The sequence below is a fragment of the Sus scrofa genome, chromosome 8 (genome assembly GCF_054392235.1).
Source record: "Sus scrofa isolate SSC_HxYL_T2T_F1_AM1 chromosome 8, Sscrofa_HxYL_maternal_Yorkshire_Landrace_v2.0, whole genome shotgun sequence".
Lineage (NCBI taxonomy): Eukaryota > Metazoa > Chordata > Mammalia > Artiodactyla > Suidae > Sus > Sus scrofa.
In genome coordinates, this window is record NC_139390.1 from 132,229,823 (window position 1) to 132,253,901 (window position 24,079).

The 24,079-nt window shown below is 43.5% G+C and overlaps 3 protein-coding genes across 6 annotated transcripts in view; 1 reads left to right on the plus strand and 2 right to left on the minus strand.

Moving 5' to 3' along the window:
• The window catches only part of LOC146401057 (uncharacterized), a 499,586-nt gene that overhangs the window by 281,376 nt on the left and 194,131 nt on the right, over positions 1 to 24,079 (plus strand). The gene's annotated exons all lie outside the window — the stretch shown is intronic.
• Positions 586 to 2,841, minus strand: ATOH1 (atonal bHLH transcription factor 1). Its single transcript, XM_003129319.5, has one exon. It carries the CDS (start codon positions 2,659 to 2,661, stop codon positions 1,600 to 1,602), a length of 1,062 nt encoding a protein of 353 aa, XP_003129367.2. The 5' UTR covers positions 2,662 to 2,841; the 3' UTR covers positions 586 to 1,599.
• Positions 19,917 to 24,079, minus strand: part of GRID2 (glutamate ionotropic receptor delta type subunit 2) — a 1,344,144-nt gene continuing 1,339,981 nt past the window's right edge. For all 4 annotated transcript variants that reach the window (XM_084973393.1, XM_084973394.1, XM_084973395.1 and 1 more), the window contains one exon: positions 19,917 to 23,588. In XM_084973393.1, the coding sequence (XP_084829519.1) occupies positions 23,430 to 23,588 (159 nt within the window). In that variant the 3' untranslated portion in view covers positions 19,917 to 23,429. The remainder of the gene's footprint in view (positions 23,589 to 24,079) is intronic.

Here is a 24,079-nt window from a genome sequence, read left to right on the forward strand (position 1 = left end):
CAAAATAAAGGCAAACATTGTCTTCACTGGAGGAAGCAGAATTGTTTGGAAAGAAAAAGTGAGTGCAGCTCAAAGATTTCCTAGGATGATCGCAGGCTTCTGTTTTTTGAATCAATGAACCCCATACCAGTTTTCTCCCCTCAAGTTCTTTTCCATTGTTCTCTTTTCGTCTCCCCCCCACTCCCCCCATAAACAGGAGAGAAAGAGAGAGGGAGGGGCTACTCTGTGTACTTGATCTATAAGAAAAACTTTCAGCGTGCCTAAAGTTTTTATTGAAGTGAGATAGCTAATCCTGGAGAAGTTCCCCACTCCTGGCTAGATCCTAGGAGACCTCAAACCCCTTGTAGAGGTTGTTGGGGCTACAAATAAGGAAGAACGGAAAGATCCTGGAAAAATTCTAGGCAAAATTGTGTTGCAAATTTGGGAAAAGTTTTGTCTCACGATTTAATTATTGACTTAAGTGCTTTTCTATATAGGATTTCTGATACTACTTACTTGATGGCACAAGGTTTATAATGAAATTTTTCTTCAAAGCTCTTAGGTAACAAATTTGCATTCAATAGAAGACAGTTCAAACTTTTAAAGTCATTTTAAACTGTGTTTAATGCTTATCTTGGAATGAAATAAGTGACAAAAGTTACTTTCACGTTTATTTTTATCATTTGCAAAAGGAATACATAAAACAATGGCAGTTGGCTTTGCTAAATTAAAATAAAATGATCTCAAGTAGAAAACGTAAAAAAAATGAATCAAGGTAAGTAGAAATGGTAGCAAACACTCAATAATAAATACGTTTTCTAACATTAACAAAGCAACATAAAATTGACCAAATGCGTTTGACACTACTAAATGCGGTTTTTTATTTTAATTTTTAAACAAACATTTGCAAAGAGCTTAAGGATAATAAGTGGCCGTGTTTATAAAACAAAAACCAAAACTGGTCTGCAATTGGCAGTTGAGTTTGTCCCCGAGCCGCAGCAGTAGCGGCTGGTAAAGTGCGTGCGCCGTTTCCTAAAGGTTCTCGCGGCCCGATATACATACTGGATATGTTTATACAATATACAAACCTCAGCGTTCCTCGTTTTCTAACAATTTCATAGTTAAAACTTATTCACTCAAATTTGCGTTTCCTTATGCATTTTGGGAGACAACTTGGGAAAAATCACTCCCACACGTGAGTGCGCGCAACACACAGAGATGGATGCCCAGGGCATACAATAAATTAAACACAAACCAGCAACAGAGAAGATGAGACGTTTTAGCAGCTTATTGGCAGCAGGGAACTAGAATAATGATGCTATGTATGAGTACATACAGTTATCCGTTATCTATCTACAGGGGGTGCAAAAGTTGGGAGGAAAGAACGCAACTTTAACAGCAAGCTTTCATCAAACAATACAGACGAAAGGAAATTTGGATAGCGGTGGCTTTTCCAAACCATCAAGTGTAGCTGCCATCTGAAGCCAAGTCGCTGCTAAACAACGACCATCTCTTAGCAGAAGGGAAAAGGTTGCGGGGATCTTTAACCGCGGGGCTTTCCGCGCACTGGGAAAGGGCGACTTTGTTTCTGTCTCAGTTTTCCGAGTTTCTGTCACCTTCCTAACTTGCCTCATCCGAGTCACTGTAATGAGAATGCGGGGAAAACTCCCCGTCGCTTCTGTGGGACCGGGGCGAAGTTTTGCTACTTTCCTCCTGCACTGGCTGCAGGATGCCCCCAGGCAGCGAAGGTGACAGGTTCTTTTGCGCCATCATCGCCGTCAGGGCGCTGTCGTCGAAAGTCGAGAAGTGTAGAGCTTCCAGCTGCACCGAGTAGCCTCCGGCGGAGGTTGGGACGGAAAAGCGAGTCCGGCAGCTTCCGGGTGGGGTTGGCCGCTGGCCCCCTCCCGAGGCTGGCGGGGTCCCGGTTGCAGTCGTGGTACCCGCGCTTGCTTCGTAGGGGGCGGAGGCACGAAGGTGGTGGTGGTCGCTCTTGCAAGACGCTGGCTGCTGAGGTGGCTGGTCCCCACCGCTGGGCGTCTGAAGCAGCTCGGACAAGGCGTTGATGTAGATCTGGGCCATCTGCAGGGTCTCGTACTTGGACAGCTTCTTGTCGTTGTTGAAGGACGGGATAACGTTGCGCAGCTGGTCGAAGGCGTGGTTCAGCCCGTGCATCCTGCGTCGCTCCCTCGCGTTGGCCGCCAGCCGCCTTTGCTTCTGTACCCCGTTCACCTGTTTGCTGGAAGGGGCGCGCTGGCGGCTGCAAACCAGCTCGTCTACCACCACCCCGCCTTTCAGCTTGCACAGTTGTTCGCGCACTTTCACCGGCCCCGGGCTCTTGCTGCTGCCGCCGACACCGCCGCTCCTTCTCACTAGCTCCCCGCGACCGTCCGCCTCGTCCCGGGGAGCGGCGGCCTCAGAGGCACCCAGCTCTGGAGAATGAAGCAAATACTGCGCGGCGCGTGCCGTGCAGATGCCCTGCAAAGTGGGAGCGAGCCAGGCGCGTGGGTCGGTGCTGTCCAGGAGGGACAGCTCGGCCGGGTAGACGTGATGCTCTCTTGTCTGCAGGGTCGCAGGTGGCTGTGGTGGCGGCGGCTGCGGGAGGTGATGCGGCTGGGGATGGCGATGGTGGTCCCCCAACTCCTTCACTTCAGCCCACTCTTCTGCATGCAGCAGGCGGGACATTGCACTGCAGAAGCTCGGAGGCGCAGGGTCGGAGGAGGCACTGGCAAACCAGCTCAACAACAAAAAAACCCTTCCTGGGTCTCTACTGCTATGTCTTCTTCTTATTTTTTTTTTCTCTACTCGACCCTCCCCCACCCACTCGGAGATCACACACCAGGTCGCGTGCAACGAAGCTTCTCCGGTTGCTGAAGGCGCTGCGCCCCTTTAAAAAGCGGCACGCGCCACAGTGTCTCCCCCCCGCTCCTCTCCCAGCCCCCTCCTCGCGCCGGTCGCGTGTCTGCTCAGCCAATGAAGGGCGCGGGCCGGCGCGTGCGAGCAGCCAATCAAAGAGTTTTTACACCCAGAGAAAAGTTCCTGCATACAGAAGGCTTCCGCGCCCGGTGGACTCTTTTTTTTTTTTTTTTTTCCCCTTCCCTCCTCCTCTCTCTCACTGTCTCTCCACTGCTCTTTTAAGTTCGTAAATTCATATGTTAATGGCGGGTTGTAATTTGACTCCGGTGTTGTGTCACCCCGCCTGTGGCTGGGGTGCGTGAGCCGATGCGGAGCGGACTCTTGGCTGGAGCCCCAGCCGACTCAGGTCAGAAGTGAGCTGCTCCAGGCAAGGCTCGATGCGCCAGGCGTGAAGAGGGCACTCGGAGGAAAGGAGAGAAGCCCTTAATGCCCTTTGGTACCTCCAAGCCAGGATAGCCGCTCCCACCGTGTGTGCCCACACATTGCAACTCTCACATACGTAATATGACATATGTATACATGTATATGTATGCATATAATACACGTCTATATAAATCTTTCATAATATTTGTGTCCATAGATATATAATTGCTAAATGATGTCCACCATTTAAAATCCACATTAGAGTTTAAAAAGTCTCAGGATACAAATGTTGCATGGAGAAATGTTTCTCATTTTTCATCCCTCGCACCAGATCGACTTTATGTAGTCTTTATTTTAAATGTAAAGTAAAGCTCTGGTACAGTTACATAATGTACCAATTTGCAGCCCACCACCACCACGCCGCCCCAAATCTCTCTATCCCCTTTGCCAGTACCCTGCAGCCTAATAAGATTGTAATCTGCTGAAAACTCCTCTGAGTAGTTTTAGGACAGGGATTATTTTATAGTTTCTGCATTCCGGGCAATTCTGAACACTTTCAAGGTACAGAAGCCCAGAATTACCTACCCTTTCTGCCTCAAGAGCCCCAGGTTTAATACGCCGCATAGCTTCTGCGGCAAACACCCAGAAACCACAACCTAATTCACTCCGCCCCCGCGGGGTTCAGTTAGGGTGTGCTCTGCCCCGGCATCCCCTCTCCCCGCTTCCGCCGCGGCCGCTGGCCGGAGCGCTTCGCAGAGGTTCCGGCGAAGCAGGGAAAGGTCCCAGGTGTGCCCCACCTCGGTCCGCGTCAGCCCTGCCTCGGCCTCGGGGAGTGAGAGCAAAAAGCCAATCAGAATCGCCCTGGCCCCGGGCACGCCCCTGCGTGTGCCCAACAACGCCCCACCTCGGGGAGCTCTCCAGCCCAGGACTTGGGGCTGCTAGTGCTGCTTTCTACTTTAGCGGTGGCTATCGTCCCCAAAGGAGTTTCGTTCTCTGGAAAAGATGATGAAAAGAAAGACCTGCAGAGAGAGCTCCGTGGAACTTGGTTTTGCAATGCCCAGAAAGGGCTGAAAGTCGTTCTTGCTTGTATTTGCAGGGCACTTGATCTAACCTGCCACTGAGAACTCCTTGGACAGAAGAATCTCTGGAACTGGACTGGATTTAGTTTAGATAGTTAAATATCTTCTATAGTTTTATGGAGATTGGAGGCGGGGTCGTGCCCACTTGCAGTTTGTGGTGAAATGCATTTATTTTGACCTGAGGTTAAACAGGAAGCTCTTTTTCTTCAACCTCCCTTTTCTTTCCTTCTGTTCTATTAGATGGGCAGAGGAAGCTAGCCCTCTGAGTCTGGGGAGGGAAACACAGGGCCCGTGCATGGGATTGGAGCCTGAGTAGGTAAGCAGAGTGCCACCTACATGCAGAGCCTTCGTGTCATGGGATATCAAACACTAGGTAATATGAGTGTCTGTCAGGGCTGGACGGTGGCAGTAGCAGCAATTGAGTTTAGGGTAGGGCAGTTAGTTTAAGCAGAAAGAGGAGGGTTTCTCTGTGCATGGATAGTTGGAACTATCCATGAAAAAGCATTTGAGGACAGTCAGAGTAAGGTTTCTCACTGTCAGAGAAGGAGTTACAAACATGGAAATGGACAAAGTTGTAGTACCGGATTTGAATAGGAGATTCTGACATGAATTTACAGTTTTCAATATGTATAAATAGATGATATAGGAATAAGCAGAGATGTAAGTGTGGAGTATGTTTGTGTGTGTGTGTGTGTGTGTGTGTGTACATATACTCCCTAGCTCTTTTCGTTCTCAGGGCCTGGATCAGCAATGAGCTATCAGATTTCAGTTTCCAAATAAATTGTCCACTAAAAAGATCCAGGGTTCTTGGGAAATAGGCTTATTCCAGGGGTGAGGCCGAAGAAATACAAGGTAAACATAGAACATCTTGTTATGTCAGAAGAAAGTGCTCAAAGAATGATGGAGACATGTCCAGAGACCACGGAGGCCTTGAAGTGGCTTCCACAGAGAAAATACTGCACAATTTGAACCTAAGAACATGTAATGATTCCCACCATTGAGAAATAATATATGAATCCTTACTAACAGAATAAATGAATACATTGAAGTTTTGATAAATCCTTTATTAGGAAATATGTCTTAATTACAAGGAAGGGAAGATTGACTCTACTCCTATGGAGAAGTATGGCAGACACCAACCTAATCAAGGAGCAAAGTGAACATTACCAGCAATGGGATAAATCAAACTTGTGTGCCACTTGTTAGGATGCAGAAAACATAGCATCGACTCTGCGATATTCCTGCCAAAGATGCACATCTTAAATCCAATCAAGGGAAAACATCAAACCAACCCAAACTGAGAGACAATTTTTTTTTTGTCTTTTTGCCATTTCTTGGGCCGCTCCCTTGGCATATGGAGGTTCCCAGGCTAGGGGTCGAATCAGAGCTGTAGCCACCGCCACCGGCCTACACCAGAGCCACAGCAACGCGGCATCTGCAACCTACACCACAGCTCACGGTAATGCCAGATCCCCAACCCAATGAGCAAGGCCAGGGATGGAACCCACAACCCCATGGTTCCCAGTTGGACTCATCAACCACTGTGCCATGACGGGAAGTCCATGATAGACATTTTAGTAAACAGCTAGCCTGTAATCTTTAAAAAGTATCAAGATAATGAAAGGGAAACAAAGTTTCAGGAACTATTCCAGGCTGGAAGAGATAAAGAGACATGGTGATAAATCTGATGCCAGATTCTAAACTGTGTCCTTTTCAAATAAAGAGCATCATTGAGACAATTGCGTAAATTTGAATGATGTCTGAGAAATAGTGGTAGGAACGTTACTTTCCTAATTTGGATGGTTTTATCATGGTTATAGGAGAGGAGAGAATGTACTTTTCAGGGAATACTCACTAAAGTATTCAGCTTACTCTTAGATACTTTAGTAAAAAAAAAAAATTCTTGTATTGTGCTTGCAACTTTTCTGTAAGCTTAAGATTATCTCAAATAAGAGTAAAGAAAATAAAGCAAATAGGCATATTTAGTTTGTTATAGAGCTACAAATTCATGTCTACCAGGCATTATACAAGTGTTGCAGCCTGTGGTTATTGCTGAAACTTTAAGTTAAATTTTGCTCTGCCTAGCCACAGTAGAGTATGCGGTTAAGTAAAATGAAAATTGAGTTTATGAATTCTCAGGTTTTTATGACTATTCAGTTTGCAAAAACTAGAAAAATATTTCTCAAGAAGTACCGAAAATTGAATTTAATTTGAAATGTATTCTTCTACAGGTTATTTAAGATAAAAATTTCCAAGTGATGATGAATTCTCCTAAGCAGTGTCCTGATCAGGCTGCAAACATTAAGCAAACCAATCACCAGAAAAACCAACCAAACTCCTGCCCCCAAAGTATTGTTTTCCCCACTGTTTGTAGACTTACCTTAACAATTGGCAATTATGAGAAAGAACTAAGCGTTTATCCTATCATTCCTATATGAATGGTATTTCAGAGTAATCAAATGGTCTTACCTTAGTTCATCAGGAAAATTTCTTTTTAGAATAATTCCACTGAATAAGGGCAGGAGAAGTAAAAGACTTAGAAAAACCAACATTTTGCAACCCCTAATGAAAATTTTTATTTAAATAATCATTAACAATGAAGGAAACATTTAGATCAAAGTTTGTTGGAGGAATTTGACAATGGAGGGAACCATTCTACAATCTTAGCACCGTTTAGAATAGAAGACATTGATATTATGTGCTTCCTAATTCTTCATGCATTATGAAGTACTCAGACCCCTATGAAGTATTCTTTAAAAAGGAAGAAAGTGAAACTGAATTTAATGAAGCCTTCTAGATAATACAATGTTATCTTAAAGAAAATATGGGAGATAGCATATTAAGTTGAATGACGCCACAAGAATACAAAAAGACAAACAAACCCACATCCTGTAACAATCTATAGGGCAAATGTTCGGTTTCAGTAAGTCTGTGACACGACAAAGAAGAAGGGAGATGAGGAAAGATTTCTTTAGATTAAAAGTCTCAAGATAAAGCACCAGAAACAATGTGTGGACCTTACTTGAATTCAGATTCAACAGTAAAAGGAGTTTTTTTGAAAAGACTGTTGATGAAATGTGAATATAAATTCAGCATTATGTGATACCACTGAGTTATTGTTAAATTTTTTTAGGTACAATAAAGGCAAGGTGGTTATTTAAAAAGCTGTTCATACCTTCAGAGTCACATTTAGACGCATGTAGGGGTGAAAGAACATGAGGCCTATGATTTGCTTTGAAGTCCTTTATCATTCAGATAAACACTATGAAAAAGGAATAATGAAGCAAATGTACAAAAATCTTGACAATCACTAGATATGGGTGATATAAAGATTCATCAAACCATTAGCTCTACTTGCGCATGAAAATTTTCATAATAAAAGCTTGTTAAAAATTCAGTGGTGTCTCACTATCATTTATCAACCACATAGTTATTCGTTCTGCAATTAAATCCCAGTTATCTGGTCCTAACCTACGTTTCTAGACTGAGATTTCAGTATTCCTTTTGCACAATTTCTCATATTGTATTTAAAGGGTCATCTATCTGCATGAGAAACCCTTGAGATATTCATTTAAAAAAAATAGGTTCCTGGGCCCCTACCAAATCAACTTGGTAAAAGGGACCCAGGACTTGTGTTTTGAATAAGCAGCCCAGAGAATGTCACCACTTTTTTTTTAATGGGTTGATGGTAGAATCTTTTTTTTTTCTTTTTCTTTTGACTCCACTTGCAGCATGTGGAAGTCCCTGAGCCAGGAATTGAAACCTTGTGGTTGGGACGTAAGCCACAGCTGCTGCAAACACTGGATCGTTAACCCGCTGCGCCACAAGGGAATTCCCGGATGTCCCATTTTGAGAATTATGTTTCTAGAAGTTTTCCTGTGCTCTCTTCAGCTACTTTAGAATTCTCATAACATGTGTCAATTTCTGTCCCCACAAATATGCTAATCCAGACACTTATCATCCAGTCCTACTTACTATAATGTAACCTAAGTTTCAAAATGTAGACCAAGTGCTTCCTTCTCTAGGAATTCACCTCTGGAATCACCATTTAGCCTTCAGCAAGGAGGTGACAGCAAGGTGTATCTGGTTTACTACTATGCTAATAGCTTATTAGAGAAGTTCAATGTTACATTTGTTATAGTTCCTATATTTACTTAAGGTTCACTGACGACCAGGAGCTGTAAACTCCTTCACAGTTTTATGTCTGTATCAATTACCTATTGCTGCATAGTAAATTCCACCCAAACCTAGCCATTTAAACAGCAAACATTTACTCTATCACAGTTTCTGTGGGTAAGAGATTTTGGAGTTGCTTAGCTGTGTGGTTCTGGCTCAAGGCTTCTCATGAGGTTTTAGTCAAGATGTCAGCTCAGGTTTTAGTGTCTGATGGCCTGACTGGGGCTGGAGGAGCCACTTCCCAGATGGTTCATTCACACCTGGAGAGTGAATACCGACTGCTGGAAGGAGGCTTAAGTTCCTCCGGCCTGTGGATCTTTTCACACGACTGTGTGAGTGTCCTGTGGCATATGGGCACCAGCCTTGTCCAGAGGGAATGATTCAAGGGAGAAAGATGCAAGCTGCACTCTCTTTCAGTATTTTCATAAGATACACTCTGGCATTTCTACCAAATATTCTAGTTATTAGGGGTGACTTATGAAGTCAAGACCGCATTTAGTAACAGTGTAAATAGGCCTGGAAGGAAAGAGCATCAAAGAATTTGTGGACATCGTTAAAACTACCACCATATTCCTTTGTTTAGTGTTAATTTCCTTGTTTTCTTTGCAAAATATATTTCCTCTTTATTTAACTGAGAGGGGAAAAGACATTTTCAGTAAAGTGAGATATATTTAGCAGAAGGTTCTAGAAGTTGTATGTTAAGGTTAGAGTAGCCAAACCAATTTATAGAATCACCAGTGCAGAGACGATTCAGACTTCCTGGTTTTGCAGCTATTTCTTTTTCTTTTCCTTGTCTTAAAACCATGCCCAAGGCATGCAGAAGTCCCAGGCCAGGGATCCACCCCAAGCCACACCAGCAACTCGAGCCACTGCAGTGACAATGCTGGATCCTTAATCCACTGCACCACAAGGGAACTCCTTTTGGAATTATTTCTGATGGTATTTGTTCCAAAATTTTAAGTCAACTATTTAGACTCTCCACAGGAACCATTTATGGTAGATAATTTGCATTACCTTTCCTTTCTTTTCATTTTTGTGATACCTCTTTTTATTTCAAAGTCATATTTGAATTTGTTTTTAATTTATTTAAGTATCTCTTGAGCATTTTTCCAATGCTTATTGGTGATCGTTAGGGACAGTGGTATGCTGGTAAATGTATAACAGTTGACTCTCTGGTAAAAGAAAAGCATGTATGTATACCTCTATGTTTACTAAAAAAATTTTTTTTGATATGAAGCCTGTGTGGCACATAGTTTATAAATAGTAATAAGATATTTGATACTTTTTATTGTACATTCTCTATAGCCATTGATTCTCACCAAATATTTTCATCGATGCTTGTATCTGTTACTAACAAATGGTTGCATTGAGAGAAATGTACAATTTCCACATGAATGCTGACTGATATTTTCATTTACCGTGAAGGAATAAGATGAGAGTGAAGTGAGATTGAGAATGTGTGTTGGAATTTGCTTGAGAGTTAATGATGTGAGCAGCTTTTTGCTGAATAGGACAATGATTTTTTAAAAATAGAAAGAATATGTGCTCAATATTTTTACCCTCAATTATTCGTTATGCACCGTGCAATGGCCATAGACATTGACAAAGTTTTAAGTTTAGTCTGCATCATGAACATTTTCTCTATCACTTTAAGTCTAGACAATCAACAAAACAAAATAATTATTTTATTACAATTATACCTAGATTTTGGCATTTGCCAATTTCTCTTGGTGTGATTTCTCCTGTTGCTTCATCAAATACACATTTTGTCCATTAGCCTTATCTTAACTTTGATGTTCTCTTCAACTTTTAACATAGTTGAAAGCATTCTTTTTGAAAATGTCTTTTCTCTTGACTTGGGGAGACTATATTCTTCTCCTTTATTTCTTCCTACTTCCCAGGTTGTTCCTTCTTCATTTCTCTGAAGGAAGAATTTCCCCCTTATTGGTTTGGTGCCAGGCTTTCATTTCCTTTTATTCTACATATATCATCTATGTGCCAATCATCACCAAATTCTTATCTTTACCCTAGTCCTTTCCCACTGGTTTCCACTGCTCTTAAAATAAACACACACATCAACAACCAGTAATAATCCGGGGGACCAGGGAGCGTTTCTTAAAGAAGTAAGACCTGAAAGTTGAATGGGGGTAGCTGAGGAAAGAGAGAAGGGCAAAGAGCTATTATAACAACAACAGCAAGGGCAGCAGCAGCAACAAAGGATCCTGGACCGTGGACTGAAAGGCCCTGCTCTCCTGGGCCCTCCTTATCTCCTTGCCCCGCCTCTCCTCCTCTCTCAGCCTCCTATGGCGCGCTAGCCAATTGGTCTTTTTTCCCTGCTCGGGTGTATCAAACATCCTGGCATCTGAGGGCCTTCCCACACATTGTCTGCTAGGCCCTTTCTTTCTTGCCTGGCTCCTCTTTGTCTAGAGACCTCCTGCTCAACTTTCAGGTCTTATATTCTAGGGAAGCAATCTCGATACCCCCAGAATAGGGTTGATTCCCTGTTTTGCGCATTTATAGTAACTTACATTTGTTTCCTTTAGGACTGATAATCATTATTAAATAATTCTTTGTGCAATTGTTTCTTTAATGTTTATCTCTCCTCTGTCATCCTGCATCCCTTCCACTGAGGTTATTCTGTTCAGCATTGGGGCAGCTGAGGAAAGAAGCTGGCTGACTTCAGAGGGTGACTCATTTATGTCACCTGGTTGTCCAACACCTCCTCTATGGTGGACGGTCTCTGGTGGCACTGCTATGGAGCATAAAGATCTGCATACCTTGTGTTTACGCCTTCCTTCTTTTTCTTTTCTTTCCTTTTTCTCCTCCCCCCCCCCCTTTTTGGGCCACACACACAGCATGTGGAAGTTCCCAGGCTAGGGGTCAAATTGGAGCTACAGCTGCCGGTCTATGCCACAGCACAGCAACTCGGGATCCTTAACCCACTGGGCGAGGACAGGGATCGTACCCACATCCTCATGGATACTCGTCAGGTTCATTTCTGCTGTGCCACAATGGGAACTTCTTTGTTCATTTCTGAAGGTCCATCTACATGATTCTTCCTTATAACTCCTTGTCTCCACTCTTCCAGTCTTATCTGGGACAGGTCCACAGTTAACCAGCCACTGCTCTGGAATCTGTGTATACTTTACCTAAGGCCATTTCTGTCTTCATAGAAAACTGATGGTAAAGTGAACCATGCAGGACTTCCCCACAGCACAGTCTTTTGGGGCTTCTCTGGGATGAGCGGTAGTGCAACAGCAGCCCATTTTCATCTTACAAACGAATCAAGTCACCCTACCCACATACCAAGCCTCAGCTTTTCCTTCTTTGTTAGCTGTTCCTTTTCAGTTAGCTCACTGAAGATGAGGCACTGATGGAAGTTAGAAAAGCAAGGGTTTGTAACACCTGTTCATATAACTTATTCTCTCTCTCTCTCGCTCATTCTCTTTTTTAATGGCTGCACCTGAGGCATATAGAAGTTCCCGGGCCAGGGATTGAACTTGAGCTGCAGTTGTGACCTACTCCACAGCTGTGGCAATGCGCAATGCTGGATCCTTTAACCCATTGACCCACAAGGGATTGAACCCGTGCCTTCACAACAACCCGAGCTGTTGCAGTCAAATTCTTAACCTACTGGGCCACAGCAACTCCATTACTTATGCTCTCTTGAGCTTGCTTGAATTCAAGATCAAGGTGAGTAGCCCCAGTTGCCCAGTCACCTAATATCCCTTGGTTAGGAGGTCACTCTCTACTAGCGTCTAACAGCATCCCGGATCTGTGTTTTGGAATGGTAATACCACCCTGCTTCAGATGGCATAGCCTTGTTCCAAGCCTCAGGAGTCTGTGCTGTGACTCTTTTTCTGAGATTCACAAAAGACTCCAAACAACTATCTTATCTTCCACAAATACCTCTAGCACATGGGATCTGATGAATTATATGATCTCAGGGACAAGGATGCTTATTCCACAACTTAAATCTGCCACAAAGCTTCACTCAAAACTACTCTCTTCAGAGTCAACTATCAACTGATAAATAAGTCAAAGCTGTATTCCTAAATGAGCTGCGTGCTTTCTCCAAATCCAAAAAGGACTGCCAGGCATTATGCTTTTCTTAGTGGTAAAAGGTACAAGCCCATTCTTTGGGCACGTCTTAGCACATCACAAATTTCTGAAATTCTAAACACATCACCAATTTGACAGGAGCCTGGTTCTTTATAGAGTTAACCTCCCAACCCCTGGCCCGTAATATGCTTCACAAGGGCATGTCCCACGAAGCTATTTTCTGCTCCCCAGGTCCAATTAAAGTGATGCCACCAGGGGAAGGGACCACTAGGAGGCTCTGCAGAAGTTCCAGGTAAACAGTTTGCCATTAGCACAAGGATGTTACCATGCCGCTGGGTCAAGATCATGAATGTACTGTTATTCATTCCAGGTGAACGTGAATGGCTTTTGATCATTCTTCCTGGTAAATCCACCGGATCAATAGCTGCCTGATAAGTGCAACAGGAGCCTGGCAGCTGAGGTTGGGGCTCCCTTGTGGTTATGTTCTCAGCAGTCTATGCCATCTGCCATGATCCATCTGATTTTTGCAGGTGTCAGAGTGGCAAATTAAATAGGGACATGAGGGGACCATTCCTCTCGCATCCGGTGGTGCGTGTCTCTGAGAGAGATTCGGAATCTCTGTAGTTCCACTCAGCATGAGGTGTTTTTCTGATTTAACATCTTGGAGGGAGTGTACTTTCAGAGGCTTTCACTTGGCCTCTTCTGCTACTGTGGCCTTTAATCCAAGGCTTGGGGAGCGAATGTGAGGCTTATGAGAGCTGCTAAGCGTATCCATCTGACTTAGGCACTTAGAAAGTAGAAAGATGACCACAGTGTTTGTACCCATCAGACCCGTCAGTTAACCTGGGCAGCTTCCATTTACCCACCCGGCTTGGAAATGCTCCCGCTGTAACAAAGATCGATAATATGAAAATAATAGCATTTTCATCCTCCTGGTATCAGTGTCAGTTCATACCCTTCATTTGACAAAATCTTTAATGCTCTGTGTGGGTCACAGATGCAGCTTGGATCTGGCCTTGCTGTGGCTGTGGTGTAGGCCGGCAGCTACAGCTCCGATTAGACCCCTAGCCTGGGAACCTCCATATGCTGCAAGTGGGGCCCTGAAAAGGCAAGAGACATAAATAAAATAAAATAAAATAGGAGTTCCCGTTCTGGCGCAGTGGTTAACAAATCCACCTAGGAACCATGAGGTTGCGGGTTTGGTCCCTGCCCTTGCTCAGTGGGTTAACAATCTGGCATTGCTGTGAGCTGTGATGTAGGTTGCAGACACGGCTCGGACCCCACGTTGCTGTGGCTCTGGTGTAGGCCGGTGGCTACAGCTCCGATTGAACCCATAGCTTGGGAACCTCCATATGCCGCGGGAGTGGCCCAAGAAATAGCAAAAAGACAAAATAAATAAATAAAATAAAATATTACAGTTGGATATTAAAAACAAAAACAACATGGAGTTCCTGCTGTGGCACGGTGGGTTAAGAATCTGACTGCATAGCTTGGGTCTCTGTGGAGGTGCAGGCTCAATCCCCAACTGTATTGCACTAGAGTTCTGGGGGTTAGATGTTTGAAATCAGTTCTGTTGGACCCAAATCAAGGTGTCGGTAGGGTCATGCTCTTTTTCAAGCCTCTAGGGGAGAACCCATTTCCTTGCTTTTTTCCAGGTTTTGGAATCTTCCTGCATATCTTCATTCATGGCCCTTTTCTCCGTCTTCAAAGCCAGCATCATAGCTTATGTATTTATTTATTTTCTTTTTAAGGTCGCACCTGCAGCATATGGAAGTTCCTAGGTCAGGACTGGAATTGTAGCCATAGCCTGGGGCCTAAACCATAGCCACGGCAACACTGGATCCGAGCCACATCTGTGACTTACGCTGCAGCTTGTGGCAATGCCAGATCCTTAACCCACTGAGGGAGGCTGGGGATTGACCATGCATCCTTACACACACTAAGTCCAGTTCTTAACCAGCTGAGTCACAAAAGGAGCCCCCATCATAGCATCTTTAAATCTCTTTCTCTCTGACCTCTGCTTCTGTCCCTTTGACTCAGACTCTGTCTGTTGACCTTCTCTGGGCACACCCAGATAATCCAGCATGATCTCCTCATCCCAAGATTCGTAATTTAATCACACTGCAAGTCCCTTTTGCCCACAAGATAATCTATTCATAGGTTACAGGAAATTAGGGTGTGGACATCTTTGGAAGGACCTTATTATTTATCCTACCACACTCTCCAGCTCTTGTGCCCTTGGAAACACTGTGGTCTGTTAGCTTTTGCCATAGGGTCCCCGAGTTCCATTCTGGCCTTGCTTCCCAGTATTGAACTGACAGTTATGTGGCACCAACTGGCCTCTACTATTCCGGAATCCTGACTGTGTGCCCCAGCTTGAGAAGGACAGATTCACCACGTTTTCTCAACAATGCCATTGTCCCCACTCTAGGACTGATTTAATGAAGAGCTTCTTCTTGGCTTTCCTGGGAAATGTAGTCAGCTAATGAATTCTCTGGTCATAAGCATTAAATCCTCTCTAATCCATTTAGCCCTTTTCCTTAAACTTTGATAAGGCTGTTATGGCATTTCTACCTCATTTACTGTATGTAGGTCAATGCTTCTCCCAAGTTTAAGAAATCCATCACAGCATACTATTTGGACTTCTAGGACATAAAATCCTGACTCATGGGAGTTCCCCCAGGTATTGTAGAACTTTTGGTATATAGTTCCTTTACTTCCAAAGTAAGAACTGTACTTCCCCAGGTGGGCCATGCAGAGACTTGACCCTAGCTTTACAAACTATGAGAAAAGTAGAGCCCATCTTGATGAAGGCGAGTATTATCTTGTGAGTCATCTTCCTCATGTGTGGTCTCTGCATGGTCTCCAGGCAAGGGGAGTTGGCTCTTCCTGAGTAAAAGACAGTAAGTCACTAGAGGAAGCCCAAGTGGTTCAGTAGAACTCCTGGGCTCCATTCTACTCTCAGCTTCTCACTTCTCCTCTAGCAGGGCCTCTAGTCTAGCACAATCAGCTGGGGCTGTGTATAAGCCTTCCCTGCCCTTCTGCTACTTTATAGTCAGGCCTGATATTCAGCCTTTACCGCCCTCTGGCTGCAGTAAATGTGGGTGTCATTTTCTGGATGTTACGTTGTGTCTTAATTTGGTGGTTGGCTGACTTGAGCCCACCATTTTCTCTTTCTTTTTCTCTTCTCTCTCTCTCTCTCTTTTTTTTTTTTTTTTCCTGTCTTTTTGGGGCTGCACCCACGGTGTATGGAAGTTCCCGGGCTAGGGTTAGAATCAGAGCTGCACCTGCTGGCCTACGCCACAGCCACAGCAATGCGGGATCCAAGCTGTGTCTGCAACCACAGCCCAGGGCAACAGGGAGCCTTAACCCACTGATCGAGGTCAGGGATCGAACCCTCGTCGTCATGGATACTAGTCGGGTTCATTACCAATGAGCCACGATGTGAACTCTGAGCCCACCATTTTCTCTTGGAGGATCCATGGTACTCAACCTGCCAGATCTGCAGTCTTATGACAACCACTGTCGCCGTATTTCCCAAATGGTAGGAATACTGCACATGCTCAGTGTATCTCCTTTCTCCTGCATCCTGCTCCAATCCAGCACGGATGAGACTCTCAGCAATAGTGACCCTACAGCATGTGGCAGGGCGTGGCGAGGTTGGGTCACCACAACTCACTTGTCACTAACCACGAACTCTTTGTTCCTTTTTGGCCAGTAAGTAATCCAATTCCAGAAGCCCACCTGAGGTTATGCTTCCTGGACCCTTTCCAGCAGGAATTATTTTAGTTTGGATTCTTCCAAACGTAGATCCTTAGACAGAATTCACATTATGGTAAGATGAGTATTTGCTTTAAAATTATTTGTTAAATTATTCATAATTTATGTCTATATTTTACTTATTTGACAATGTCCATGCTGTATTTCTCAATCAGCTTCTTAAATCTCCCCTTGTACTACATGACAAAATAAATTTTGGATGAATTAAAGTTTAAAAATAAAAACATAAAATATAAAAATGTAAAATTATATTATGTTAAGTTTAAATATAAAAATGTAAAATTGTAAACATATCTAGAAGCCAACATAAGTAAGCATTTCACTGATATCAGGCTAAGTAAGAGCATTCTATGCATAAAAATCCCTGGAAGATAATTTAATAATTAATGAAATAATTTAAAATGTTAAATTAATAATATTTTTTAATAGTAAAAGAGGTCCGCAAACTATGGTACATAAAAACTGAAAGAACATTTTTCATGTACAAAAATCATTAAAAGTTAAAGGTAAACGACAAATTAGAAAAAAGAATATTTGCGACAAATTTTACACACAGTAAGTTAATAGACATAATATAAAAAGGAACTACTACACTTGATAAGAAAATAACTAGTTCCTGATAGAAAAACAGCCAAAAGATAAGAGCAGGCAACTTATGAAGGAGCAATAAAAATGGTCCGTAAGATGAAAAACACATTCAACCAGGAAATGCAAATTAGAACAATAAGAAAGTTCCAGTTAATTGCTTCAGATTGAACACACGGATGCCCTCTTCAAACATCATTAATGTGAGAGAAAAAGGACGCAAAGGGTATATAAGCCACAGGACACAGAAAATGGCTCAAGAGCCAATAACAGATGAAAGATGTCGACTAATTTTATAAAGTGGAAAGAGATGGACAAGTGATGATTGATTCAGCAGAATGGGGAAAGCCTGTACCTCAGTCTGCAGGGAAAGCCACGGAGAAGACTGATTCCCGCCCTGGTTCTCAGAAATGTGAAGTTGTGGGAGGTGCCAGGTGTCTCTGAAGGTGGGGTTGAGGGAAGGGCTGATGGAGGAGAGACAGCAACCTGCTGTGCCACTGATGTGCCGGCACCTCGGGGCATCTCTCTATCTCTCAGGCTCCTTCCTCACCTCTTTTCCTTCTAAATTGTGCTCCCTCCCCTCATAGAGGAGTAAAGAGTTAGGACTTCTTCATTTACTCTCATAGTAGCTTCTGAAACATTTTCCTCTGTATGACTGTTGCTGGGACAGTTCTTCTGTCTGTTTTAAAGGCAGTGTCCCCGGAGGCACCACGCACAAGATAAGGCTGTATTTAGGACACCCTTGGCGTTGCTTGAATATAAACCTCAGAAAGCCTCTGAGTTATGATTCCGATAACCACTTCAGCTTAGGAAAACCTAGTAATAGGTCTCTGGGATATTTTGTGAGGAAAAAAACTTTCCCAAATATATGCAGTGTTCAGCACTCTCTGTGTATATAGCACAACACAAGCAGGCAAACACATTGATTACTTGGCTCTTGCCAAAACCTGCAAGGTCTTCCGGCTTCTCTTGAGCTGAAGACCCAGTCCTTAGTGGGGCCTCTAAGACTCTGCTTAGGTTGGTTTCAACCTACAACTCTCCTCCTACCCTTCTTACCTTGACTTTCAGGGCTTCAGTCCCTTGGACCTGTTTTCAGTTCATTTAGCCACATTGGCTTTTAGTTCTCACATGAGCTTGGCTTTTGCTCCCTGAAGGATGCTTGGTCCTCGCTGGTCTCTCTGCCTGATATGTTCTATCCTCCCCACTTTTATTCACCAAAATTCGACTCATTATTCTTACTTTAGCACAAACTTTTCACTTCTTCGGGGAAACTTTCTAAACTAGGTCAGGTTTTCTTTTTTTTCTCTTTTTTTTTTTTTTTTTTAATTTTCTTTTTTGGCCACCCTGAAGCATATGGAGTTCCCTCGGCCAGGGAGGGATCGGATCTAAGCCACAGTTGTGACCTACGCCACAGCTGCAGCAACACTAGATCCCTTAACCCACTGTGCTGGCCCCGGGGATTGAACCTGTGTGCTGGTGCTGGTCCCCTTGCACCACAGCAGGAACCTAGGTCAGGTTTCTTTGTCATACACCCTCATTGCATCTTAACCCTTTTCTTTTCAGGGAATTAATCTCAGTCGGTAATTACACATTCATGGGGATGCTTATTGGTTTAATACCTTTCTCTGACCCTGGAGTGGGACCTCTGATTTGGGTCACTATTTGATGTCCATTGCCTAACACAGGCTTTTGAATATGGATGGCCCTCGACTGATAATAAGTTGAAAGAAAAAACATTTGCAAGGAGTTTAACTCTACTAATTCCTTCAAGGAATGGTTTAATTGCTGCCAAATCTTGATCTGGTAAAAAAAAAAAAAAATAGCACTCTCTGTGTAGATTTTCAGCTTATAGAAATTTAGTTTTGTTTGTGGAGAAGATGGGAATTTGAGATTACATTTCACACTCGGGATTGCTGTGACAGAGATGACATTACAGCTTCCTGGAGTGATTTGTATATATTCCATATGAAATAAATTTTATTAAGTAAAGAACTGCTGCTTATTTGGCTTGGTCACTCTAGAATATTCATGGTAACTATCAGTATCTGGTTCAGATACTACTAGGTAACTGTTAGTTTTGAAGAGTTCTTTATAAATTCTGGACTCTCTACGGACCATGAGAAGATTCAAGAGAGAACTGAACTCACACAAAAGGTAAGAACCAATGGCAATTTACTAGGCTGTCGATTTAAGTGTAACTATACCTTATGTAGCATATTGGAAAGGGATACGGAGATGCTCTTCCATAGGCACTTCCAGTTTCATTTTAGGGAGTTTGTGGCTCTCTCTCTATTATTCAGGTTACATTCTTCATTCTTTACCCGAGGTCTGGAATCCACGGACTCCGTTTATTTTCCATACTTATTCATGCCTTCCTAGAGTCAGTAAGAACAATTCTTTTTTTCAATCACTCCTTGTTGCCACTAGCAGAGAGTTCCGAGTTTGTTTGAAAGTGTTCAGAGTTCAATCTTTAATTACAAACACTTCCCTGCTCTCCCCACCATTGTGTCTACTGGCCCGGTTCCATCTACTGCTGGAACTTCTAATGTGAGTTCTCTGAAAAGCCTGGCATTCCTGCCAATGGTGGGGAGTGTCTGGTCTCTGCATTCAGCTACCTCTTTCTGCAAAATGCTGCCTGCATTACGCTTTTCTACACTGTGTGTCTGCCTCTCACTTGGCAGTGTCTGCACCCTGATGTGGCTGATAGCCTCTGACAGAGGTGCAATTTGCCGATGAAGTTTGACTCACACTCACTGCGTGTCATTATCAAACATCCTCCTGCCTACTCTTGTCTGGTGTTTGGCTCTAATTGTTTCTAGCTCACTTACATGTCATCTATGAGAGGGACTATCTTTTCCTTCTCATATAGCCTTGGACATGCAAGGGCAGACACCTACTGATTAATTAATTAATATAATTCATTTTTATGACCAAGTTTGGATCACCAAAGAAGGAATTAGAATTCAACCAGGGAAATTATTTATTGACAAATTTTTATTGATAAAATAATTTATCAAAGATTTATGAAAAAATTAAAAGTCTCTGAAAAAGAAAATTCTATCAACCAAGAGCGGAAAAGGTGTGTCTGCGGGTGAGGAAGGGTTTTCTATTTGGGGCTGGCTACGTAAGTGGTATCAGTGACACTGAGGATTTTACTTCCGAAAAAGGAACTAGGATGTGACATTGAAACTCACAAGAAAGGCTACAGTCAGGCAAACTGTGTGGCTCTAGGTGACTCCATTTCCTGCCCAGTCGTATTTGTCCTGATACCTCTTCCAACATCTTAATCTGCTTCCCAACTTGGATCAGTCTATTCTTCTTTCTCAGTTACCATGACCTGAAGATCATCCTATTTCATATGCTTGGTCTGTCATTTCAGCAACAGCTTTTCTTCCTGGCCTGGGCTTGCTCTTTGCTGGGGCCTTTGGCTCAGTGCCTCTGACCTTGGGTGGCTGGTACTCTGAGTCTCTCTGGCTCCCTTCCCACAGCAAGTGGTGATTGGAAACTATAGGACACTGTTTTAATTGCTTTTGATTCTTTTAGCCATCTTGAAATGAAATTTTAATGTTAGATCTGTGGATTTCTCAGTTCACTGAGTGTGTATATCAGATCCAGCGATTCTGACCCGAATAGCTAGGAGGAGATTTTCCATCCCATTTAAAAATATCTGGGAAACTGACACAAACATTAAATCAATATGTTCCCTAAAATCCTCTTTCCTTGCCCTGGTCACCTGAGGTCAGAGCTGCAATTTTCTCTTTTAGGCTTCAGATCTTACTCCAGAGCTCGGGACACCAGTCCTGTCTGATCTTTCCATACAGAATCATCATTCTCTTCACTCAAGAAATCTTTTAGAGAAACTTTCTGCTATTCCCGGAGGTACATGCTAACATGTTCTCAGTTTTGGAGGAGCTAATATTCCTGTGTAGAAAGACAAAAACCATTTTGTCCCTTAAAAGGATTGCTGAATATCAGTGGCTCCATAGGCACTCTATTTAAACTTCTGCTCAGGACCAAAATAGAGTCAGCATTTCAACCTGGGAGAGACTACTCTGGTGAGAATGCAATCCCACCAGATCAGCCAGTTCCAAATCCATCTGGAATCTGTAGAAATGGGAGGTCAGGTGGGGGCTTGGCCATGTGGGTTTGATAGGAAGCACGGGTGGGATTCCTCACTGGTGTGTGTGTGTGTGTGTGTGTGTGTGTGTGTGTGTGTGTGTGTGTAAGGGGGATATGAGAGATTTGTAAACCAGGAACACATCTTATTTGTTAGACAGAGTAGACAAGTCAAAATCAGAGAGTTCAGAGCCAGGTTGACCTGAGGGATAAAGTGTGCTTAGAGAAGAAATGTGGCACCAAATCTTTGCTTTAAGTGAATATCTAGAATTTTCTCTTGGCAGCCCAACTATAATAGGCCAGGCAGTCAGGGATGGTTTGTGTTTTGTTTTATTGGGTCAGCGTCTCTCTTAACCAAGCCTTCTCACTCCATCTTAGGAGGCCTGCTGTCCTCTAGAGTGACAGGCGATTCCTTGGGTAGTCAGAGCCCAGGTGACTCCCTGAATCATTGCTCTCTGGTTAGTTCTCTGGGGCCAACAGTGGGTTCTCTGCCCTGGCCTTGGGGAAAACCTTCCACCGAGAGGGCTGACTGGTGTCCAGATCTAGTGGTGTGTTAATAGTGAAATGTGCAATAGGGCCCTGACTTTGGACCTCTGGAGTATATCTTTGTCATCTTGTGAGACCTCAGGATTCTTTTACTGAAGCCAGATATCCAGAAGGGCACATACTTCCTCTTCTTTGCACCATTCACTCCCATGGTGGGCAGGGCGTTAAGAGGACATATATCTGGTAAGTTGCAGTATTGTATTTGGTAGGGAGGAGGAAGAACCCAGGGAAAATGGGGTGATTAAAAATAACAAAGTTACCAAGTGCTTTCACAAACATTTTCACTTGATTCTCACAACAACCCTGTGAGGTAGGTATAGTATATAATGTTTTAAATTTTATTTTTGCAAAGAAAGACACCAACGACTGGAGAGCTTAGGTGATTTGCCCACAGTCATGATAAGTGCCAGGACCCAAACTCAAGGTCATGTCTTCCAGCTTCACAGCTTGATTTCCCCTATGAGCAAAAGCAACTTGAAGGCTACCGCTTGGATGACACAAAGGGGAAGGCGCTTTGTATGTGAGCACCTAACTTGTTCAAAAGTCAGGTGGTTTAGAAATAATACATTAGTAGCCAGAATCCACAGGATCATTACTTGCAGGGGTTTCCCTGGGCACGGCTGCTTGTTGGCTTGGATCTTGTGGGTGGCTTTGGCCTCTGAAAAGATCATCTGAGTCAGCCTGGACAATTAGGAGCTTCCTGGGTAGTCAAAAATCAGAGATGAGGGAATTCTTGAGGCCATCGTGACACTGCTCTAGCACACATCATTCTTTTTAATTGTCTGACTTCTCCATTAGGATGTAAACATTTTAGGAGCAAGCCCTGTAATATATTCATCATTTTATTCTCAGCATTCATCATTTTATTCGCAGAATTTAATACACTTCTGGGCACCTAATAGATCCTCAATAAAAATCGTTCAAATTTAGGGGATTGAGATGTTTCATGGGATATTTCCATACTTGCAAGAGATCACTTTGCCTGGAAGAGGTATTACAGATGAATGTGGAACTGGGTAGAGGGAAAACTCAGTTATTTTGATGGTGGGTTGTGTACATAGGCACCGCTATTCCAGAAAATAATCTCACGATCCAAGTGGTCTTTGTCTACAGCAACAAATTTACTCGATGTGAGTCAAACTGGTAGCACTATGTTAGTCAGGGATCCATGCAGAATGTAGGTTTTTGATGGCCACTGGGGGTAAAGACAATGTCTCTTGTCGTGGAGAAAGGTGCATCATTTTGGTAACTATGAAGATAACGTCGTTTTAGTAATATGGGAGAGCTCTGTGTAAAATTCTCCAAAGATGATTAATCACAATCACCCGTGGTTCGCTAAAGGTTGGGAGAATTCTCTCTCTTTTTCTGGTTCGATTCTGCCAAGGCACATTCTCCTTTGTCCTCCACATCTTCTTGACACTTGGCCATCAGAAGTCCCAAGACCCACAGTTGAGACTGTGTTGAACCTTGAACAGGTAGAAGCTGGAGGACAAAGCTGCTGTGGTCCAGACCTGGACCTCAGCATGGGTGCTCCTGACCAGGACACACAGGCAAGAGGTCCACTGCACAGAAGCCCTCTAAGATGGGCCGGCTCCGGTACGACCTGTGACCTGTGGCTGAAAGCAGCAGTCACACTGCTGCTCTTCTATGAGTGGATCACAGCAAAGATTTTCGGGTGTCACAACCTGGTGAGTTCAACTTTCTTGAACTGAGAAAAAATTTTAACTTAGGATATAGTACATCAGCTCACCAGTTTGGGGCCCTCAGGATCGAGTGGGTCCTGAAATCAAGAGGTGGGAAAGAGATCAGCAGCTTTGGTGCTGTTAGAGGTTACGGATCATCCAAAGGTCGTCCCAGTTGTGAAGGTTGGTGCAGGCCATGGCCGGATGGCTGGCTCCTCCAGGTACCAGTGCCAAGTTTCAAACATGGCCTTAATGGCCAAGCCTTCCTTTTTTCAGATGTTGTAGTTTCATTCTGCAGGGATGGAGCCTGTGGAAAAACAAAGCACAAAGTCACATCAAGGTTGATTTGAGATAAGGCTTGGCTTCCCATTGTCCTACTGCCACTTATAAGGCACTGGCTCCACTTTAAAGGTCCGTTTTCCACAAGTGGAGCATGCTAACAGCCATGGCAAACCTCCCTTATTGGACTTCATAGGTTTTCTGAACTCCTGGCAGCCGTAAGAAGGCAAAGCACATTGCCTGCTGGTTCAGTAGAGTCAGTTTCAGGGAGGGCCTTGGAGTTCACTCAGAGCTGGATTAGAATACATTGGTAGCTTCCACTAAATAAGGCCTTGGATATCTTCACCAGAAAATAAAGTCAAATGGAGAGGCAGCAGAGCTTTCTACCAAAGCTGGTCTCGATACACCTTCACACACAATACCCTGGAGCCTGTCTCCTTAGATATTGAATCTCTGATCCTGACTTTTAATTATAGTTTCGCACCATGCACAAGCTTTAAAACACTAATAATTAATGAC

What these genes read in the sequence shown, in the direction of transcription:
- ATOH1 (XM_003129319.5), bottom strand. Translation starts at nt 2,661, where the DNA reads ATGTCCCGCCTGCTGCATGCAGAAGAGTGGGCTGAAGTGAAGGAGTTG.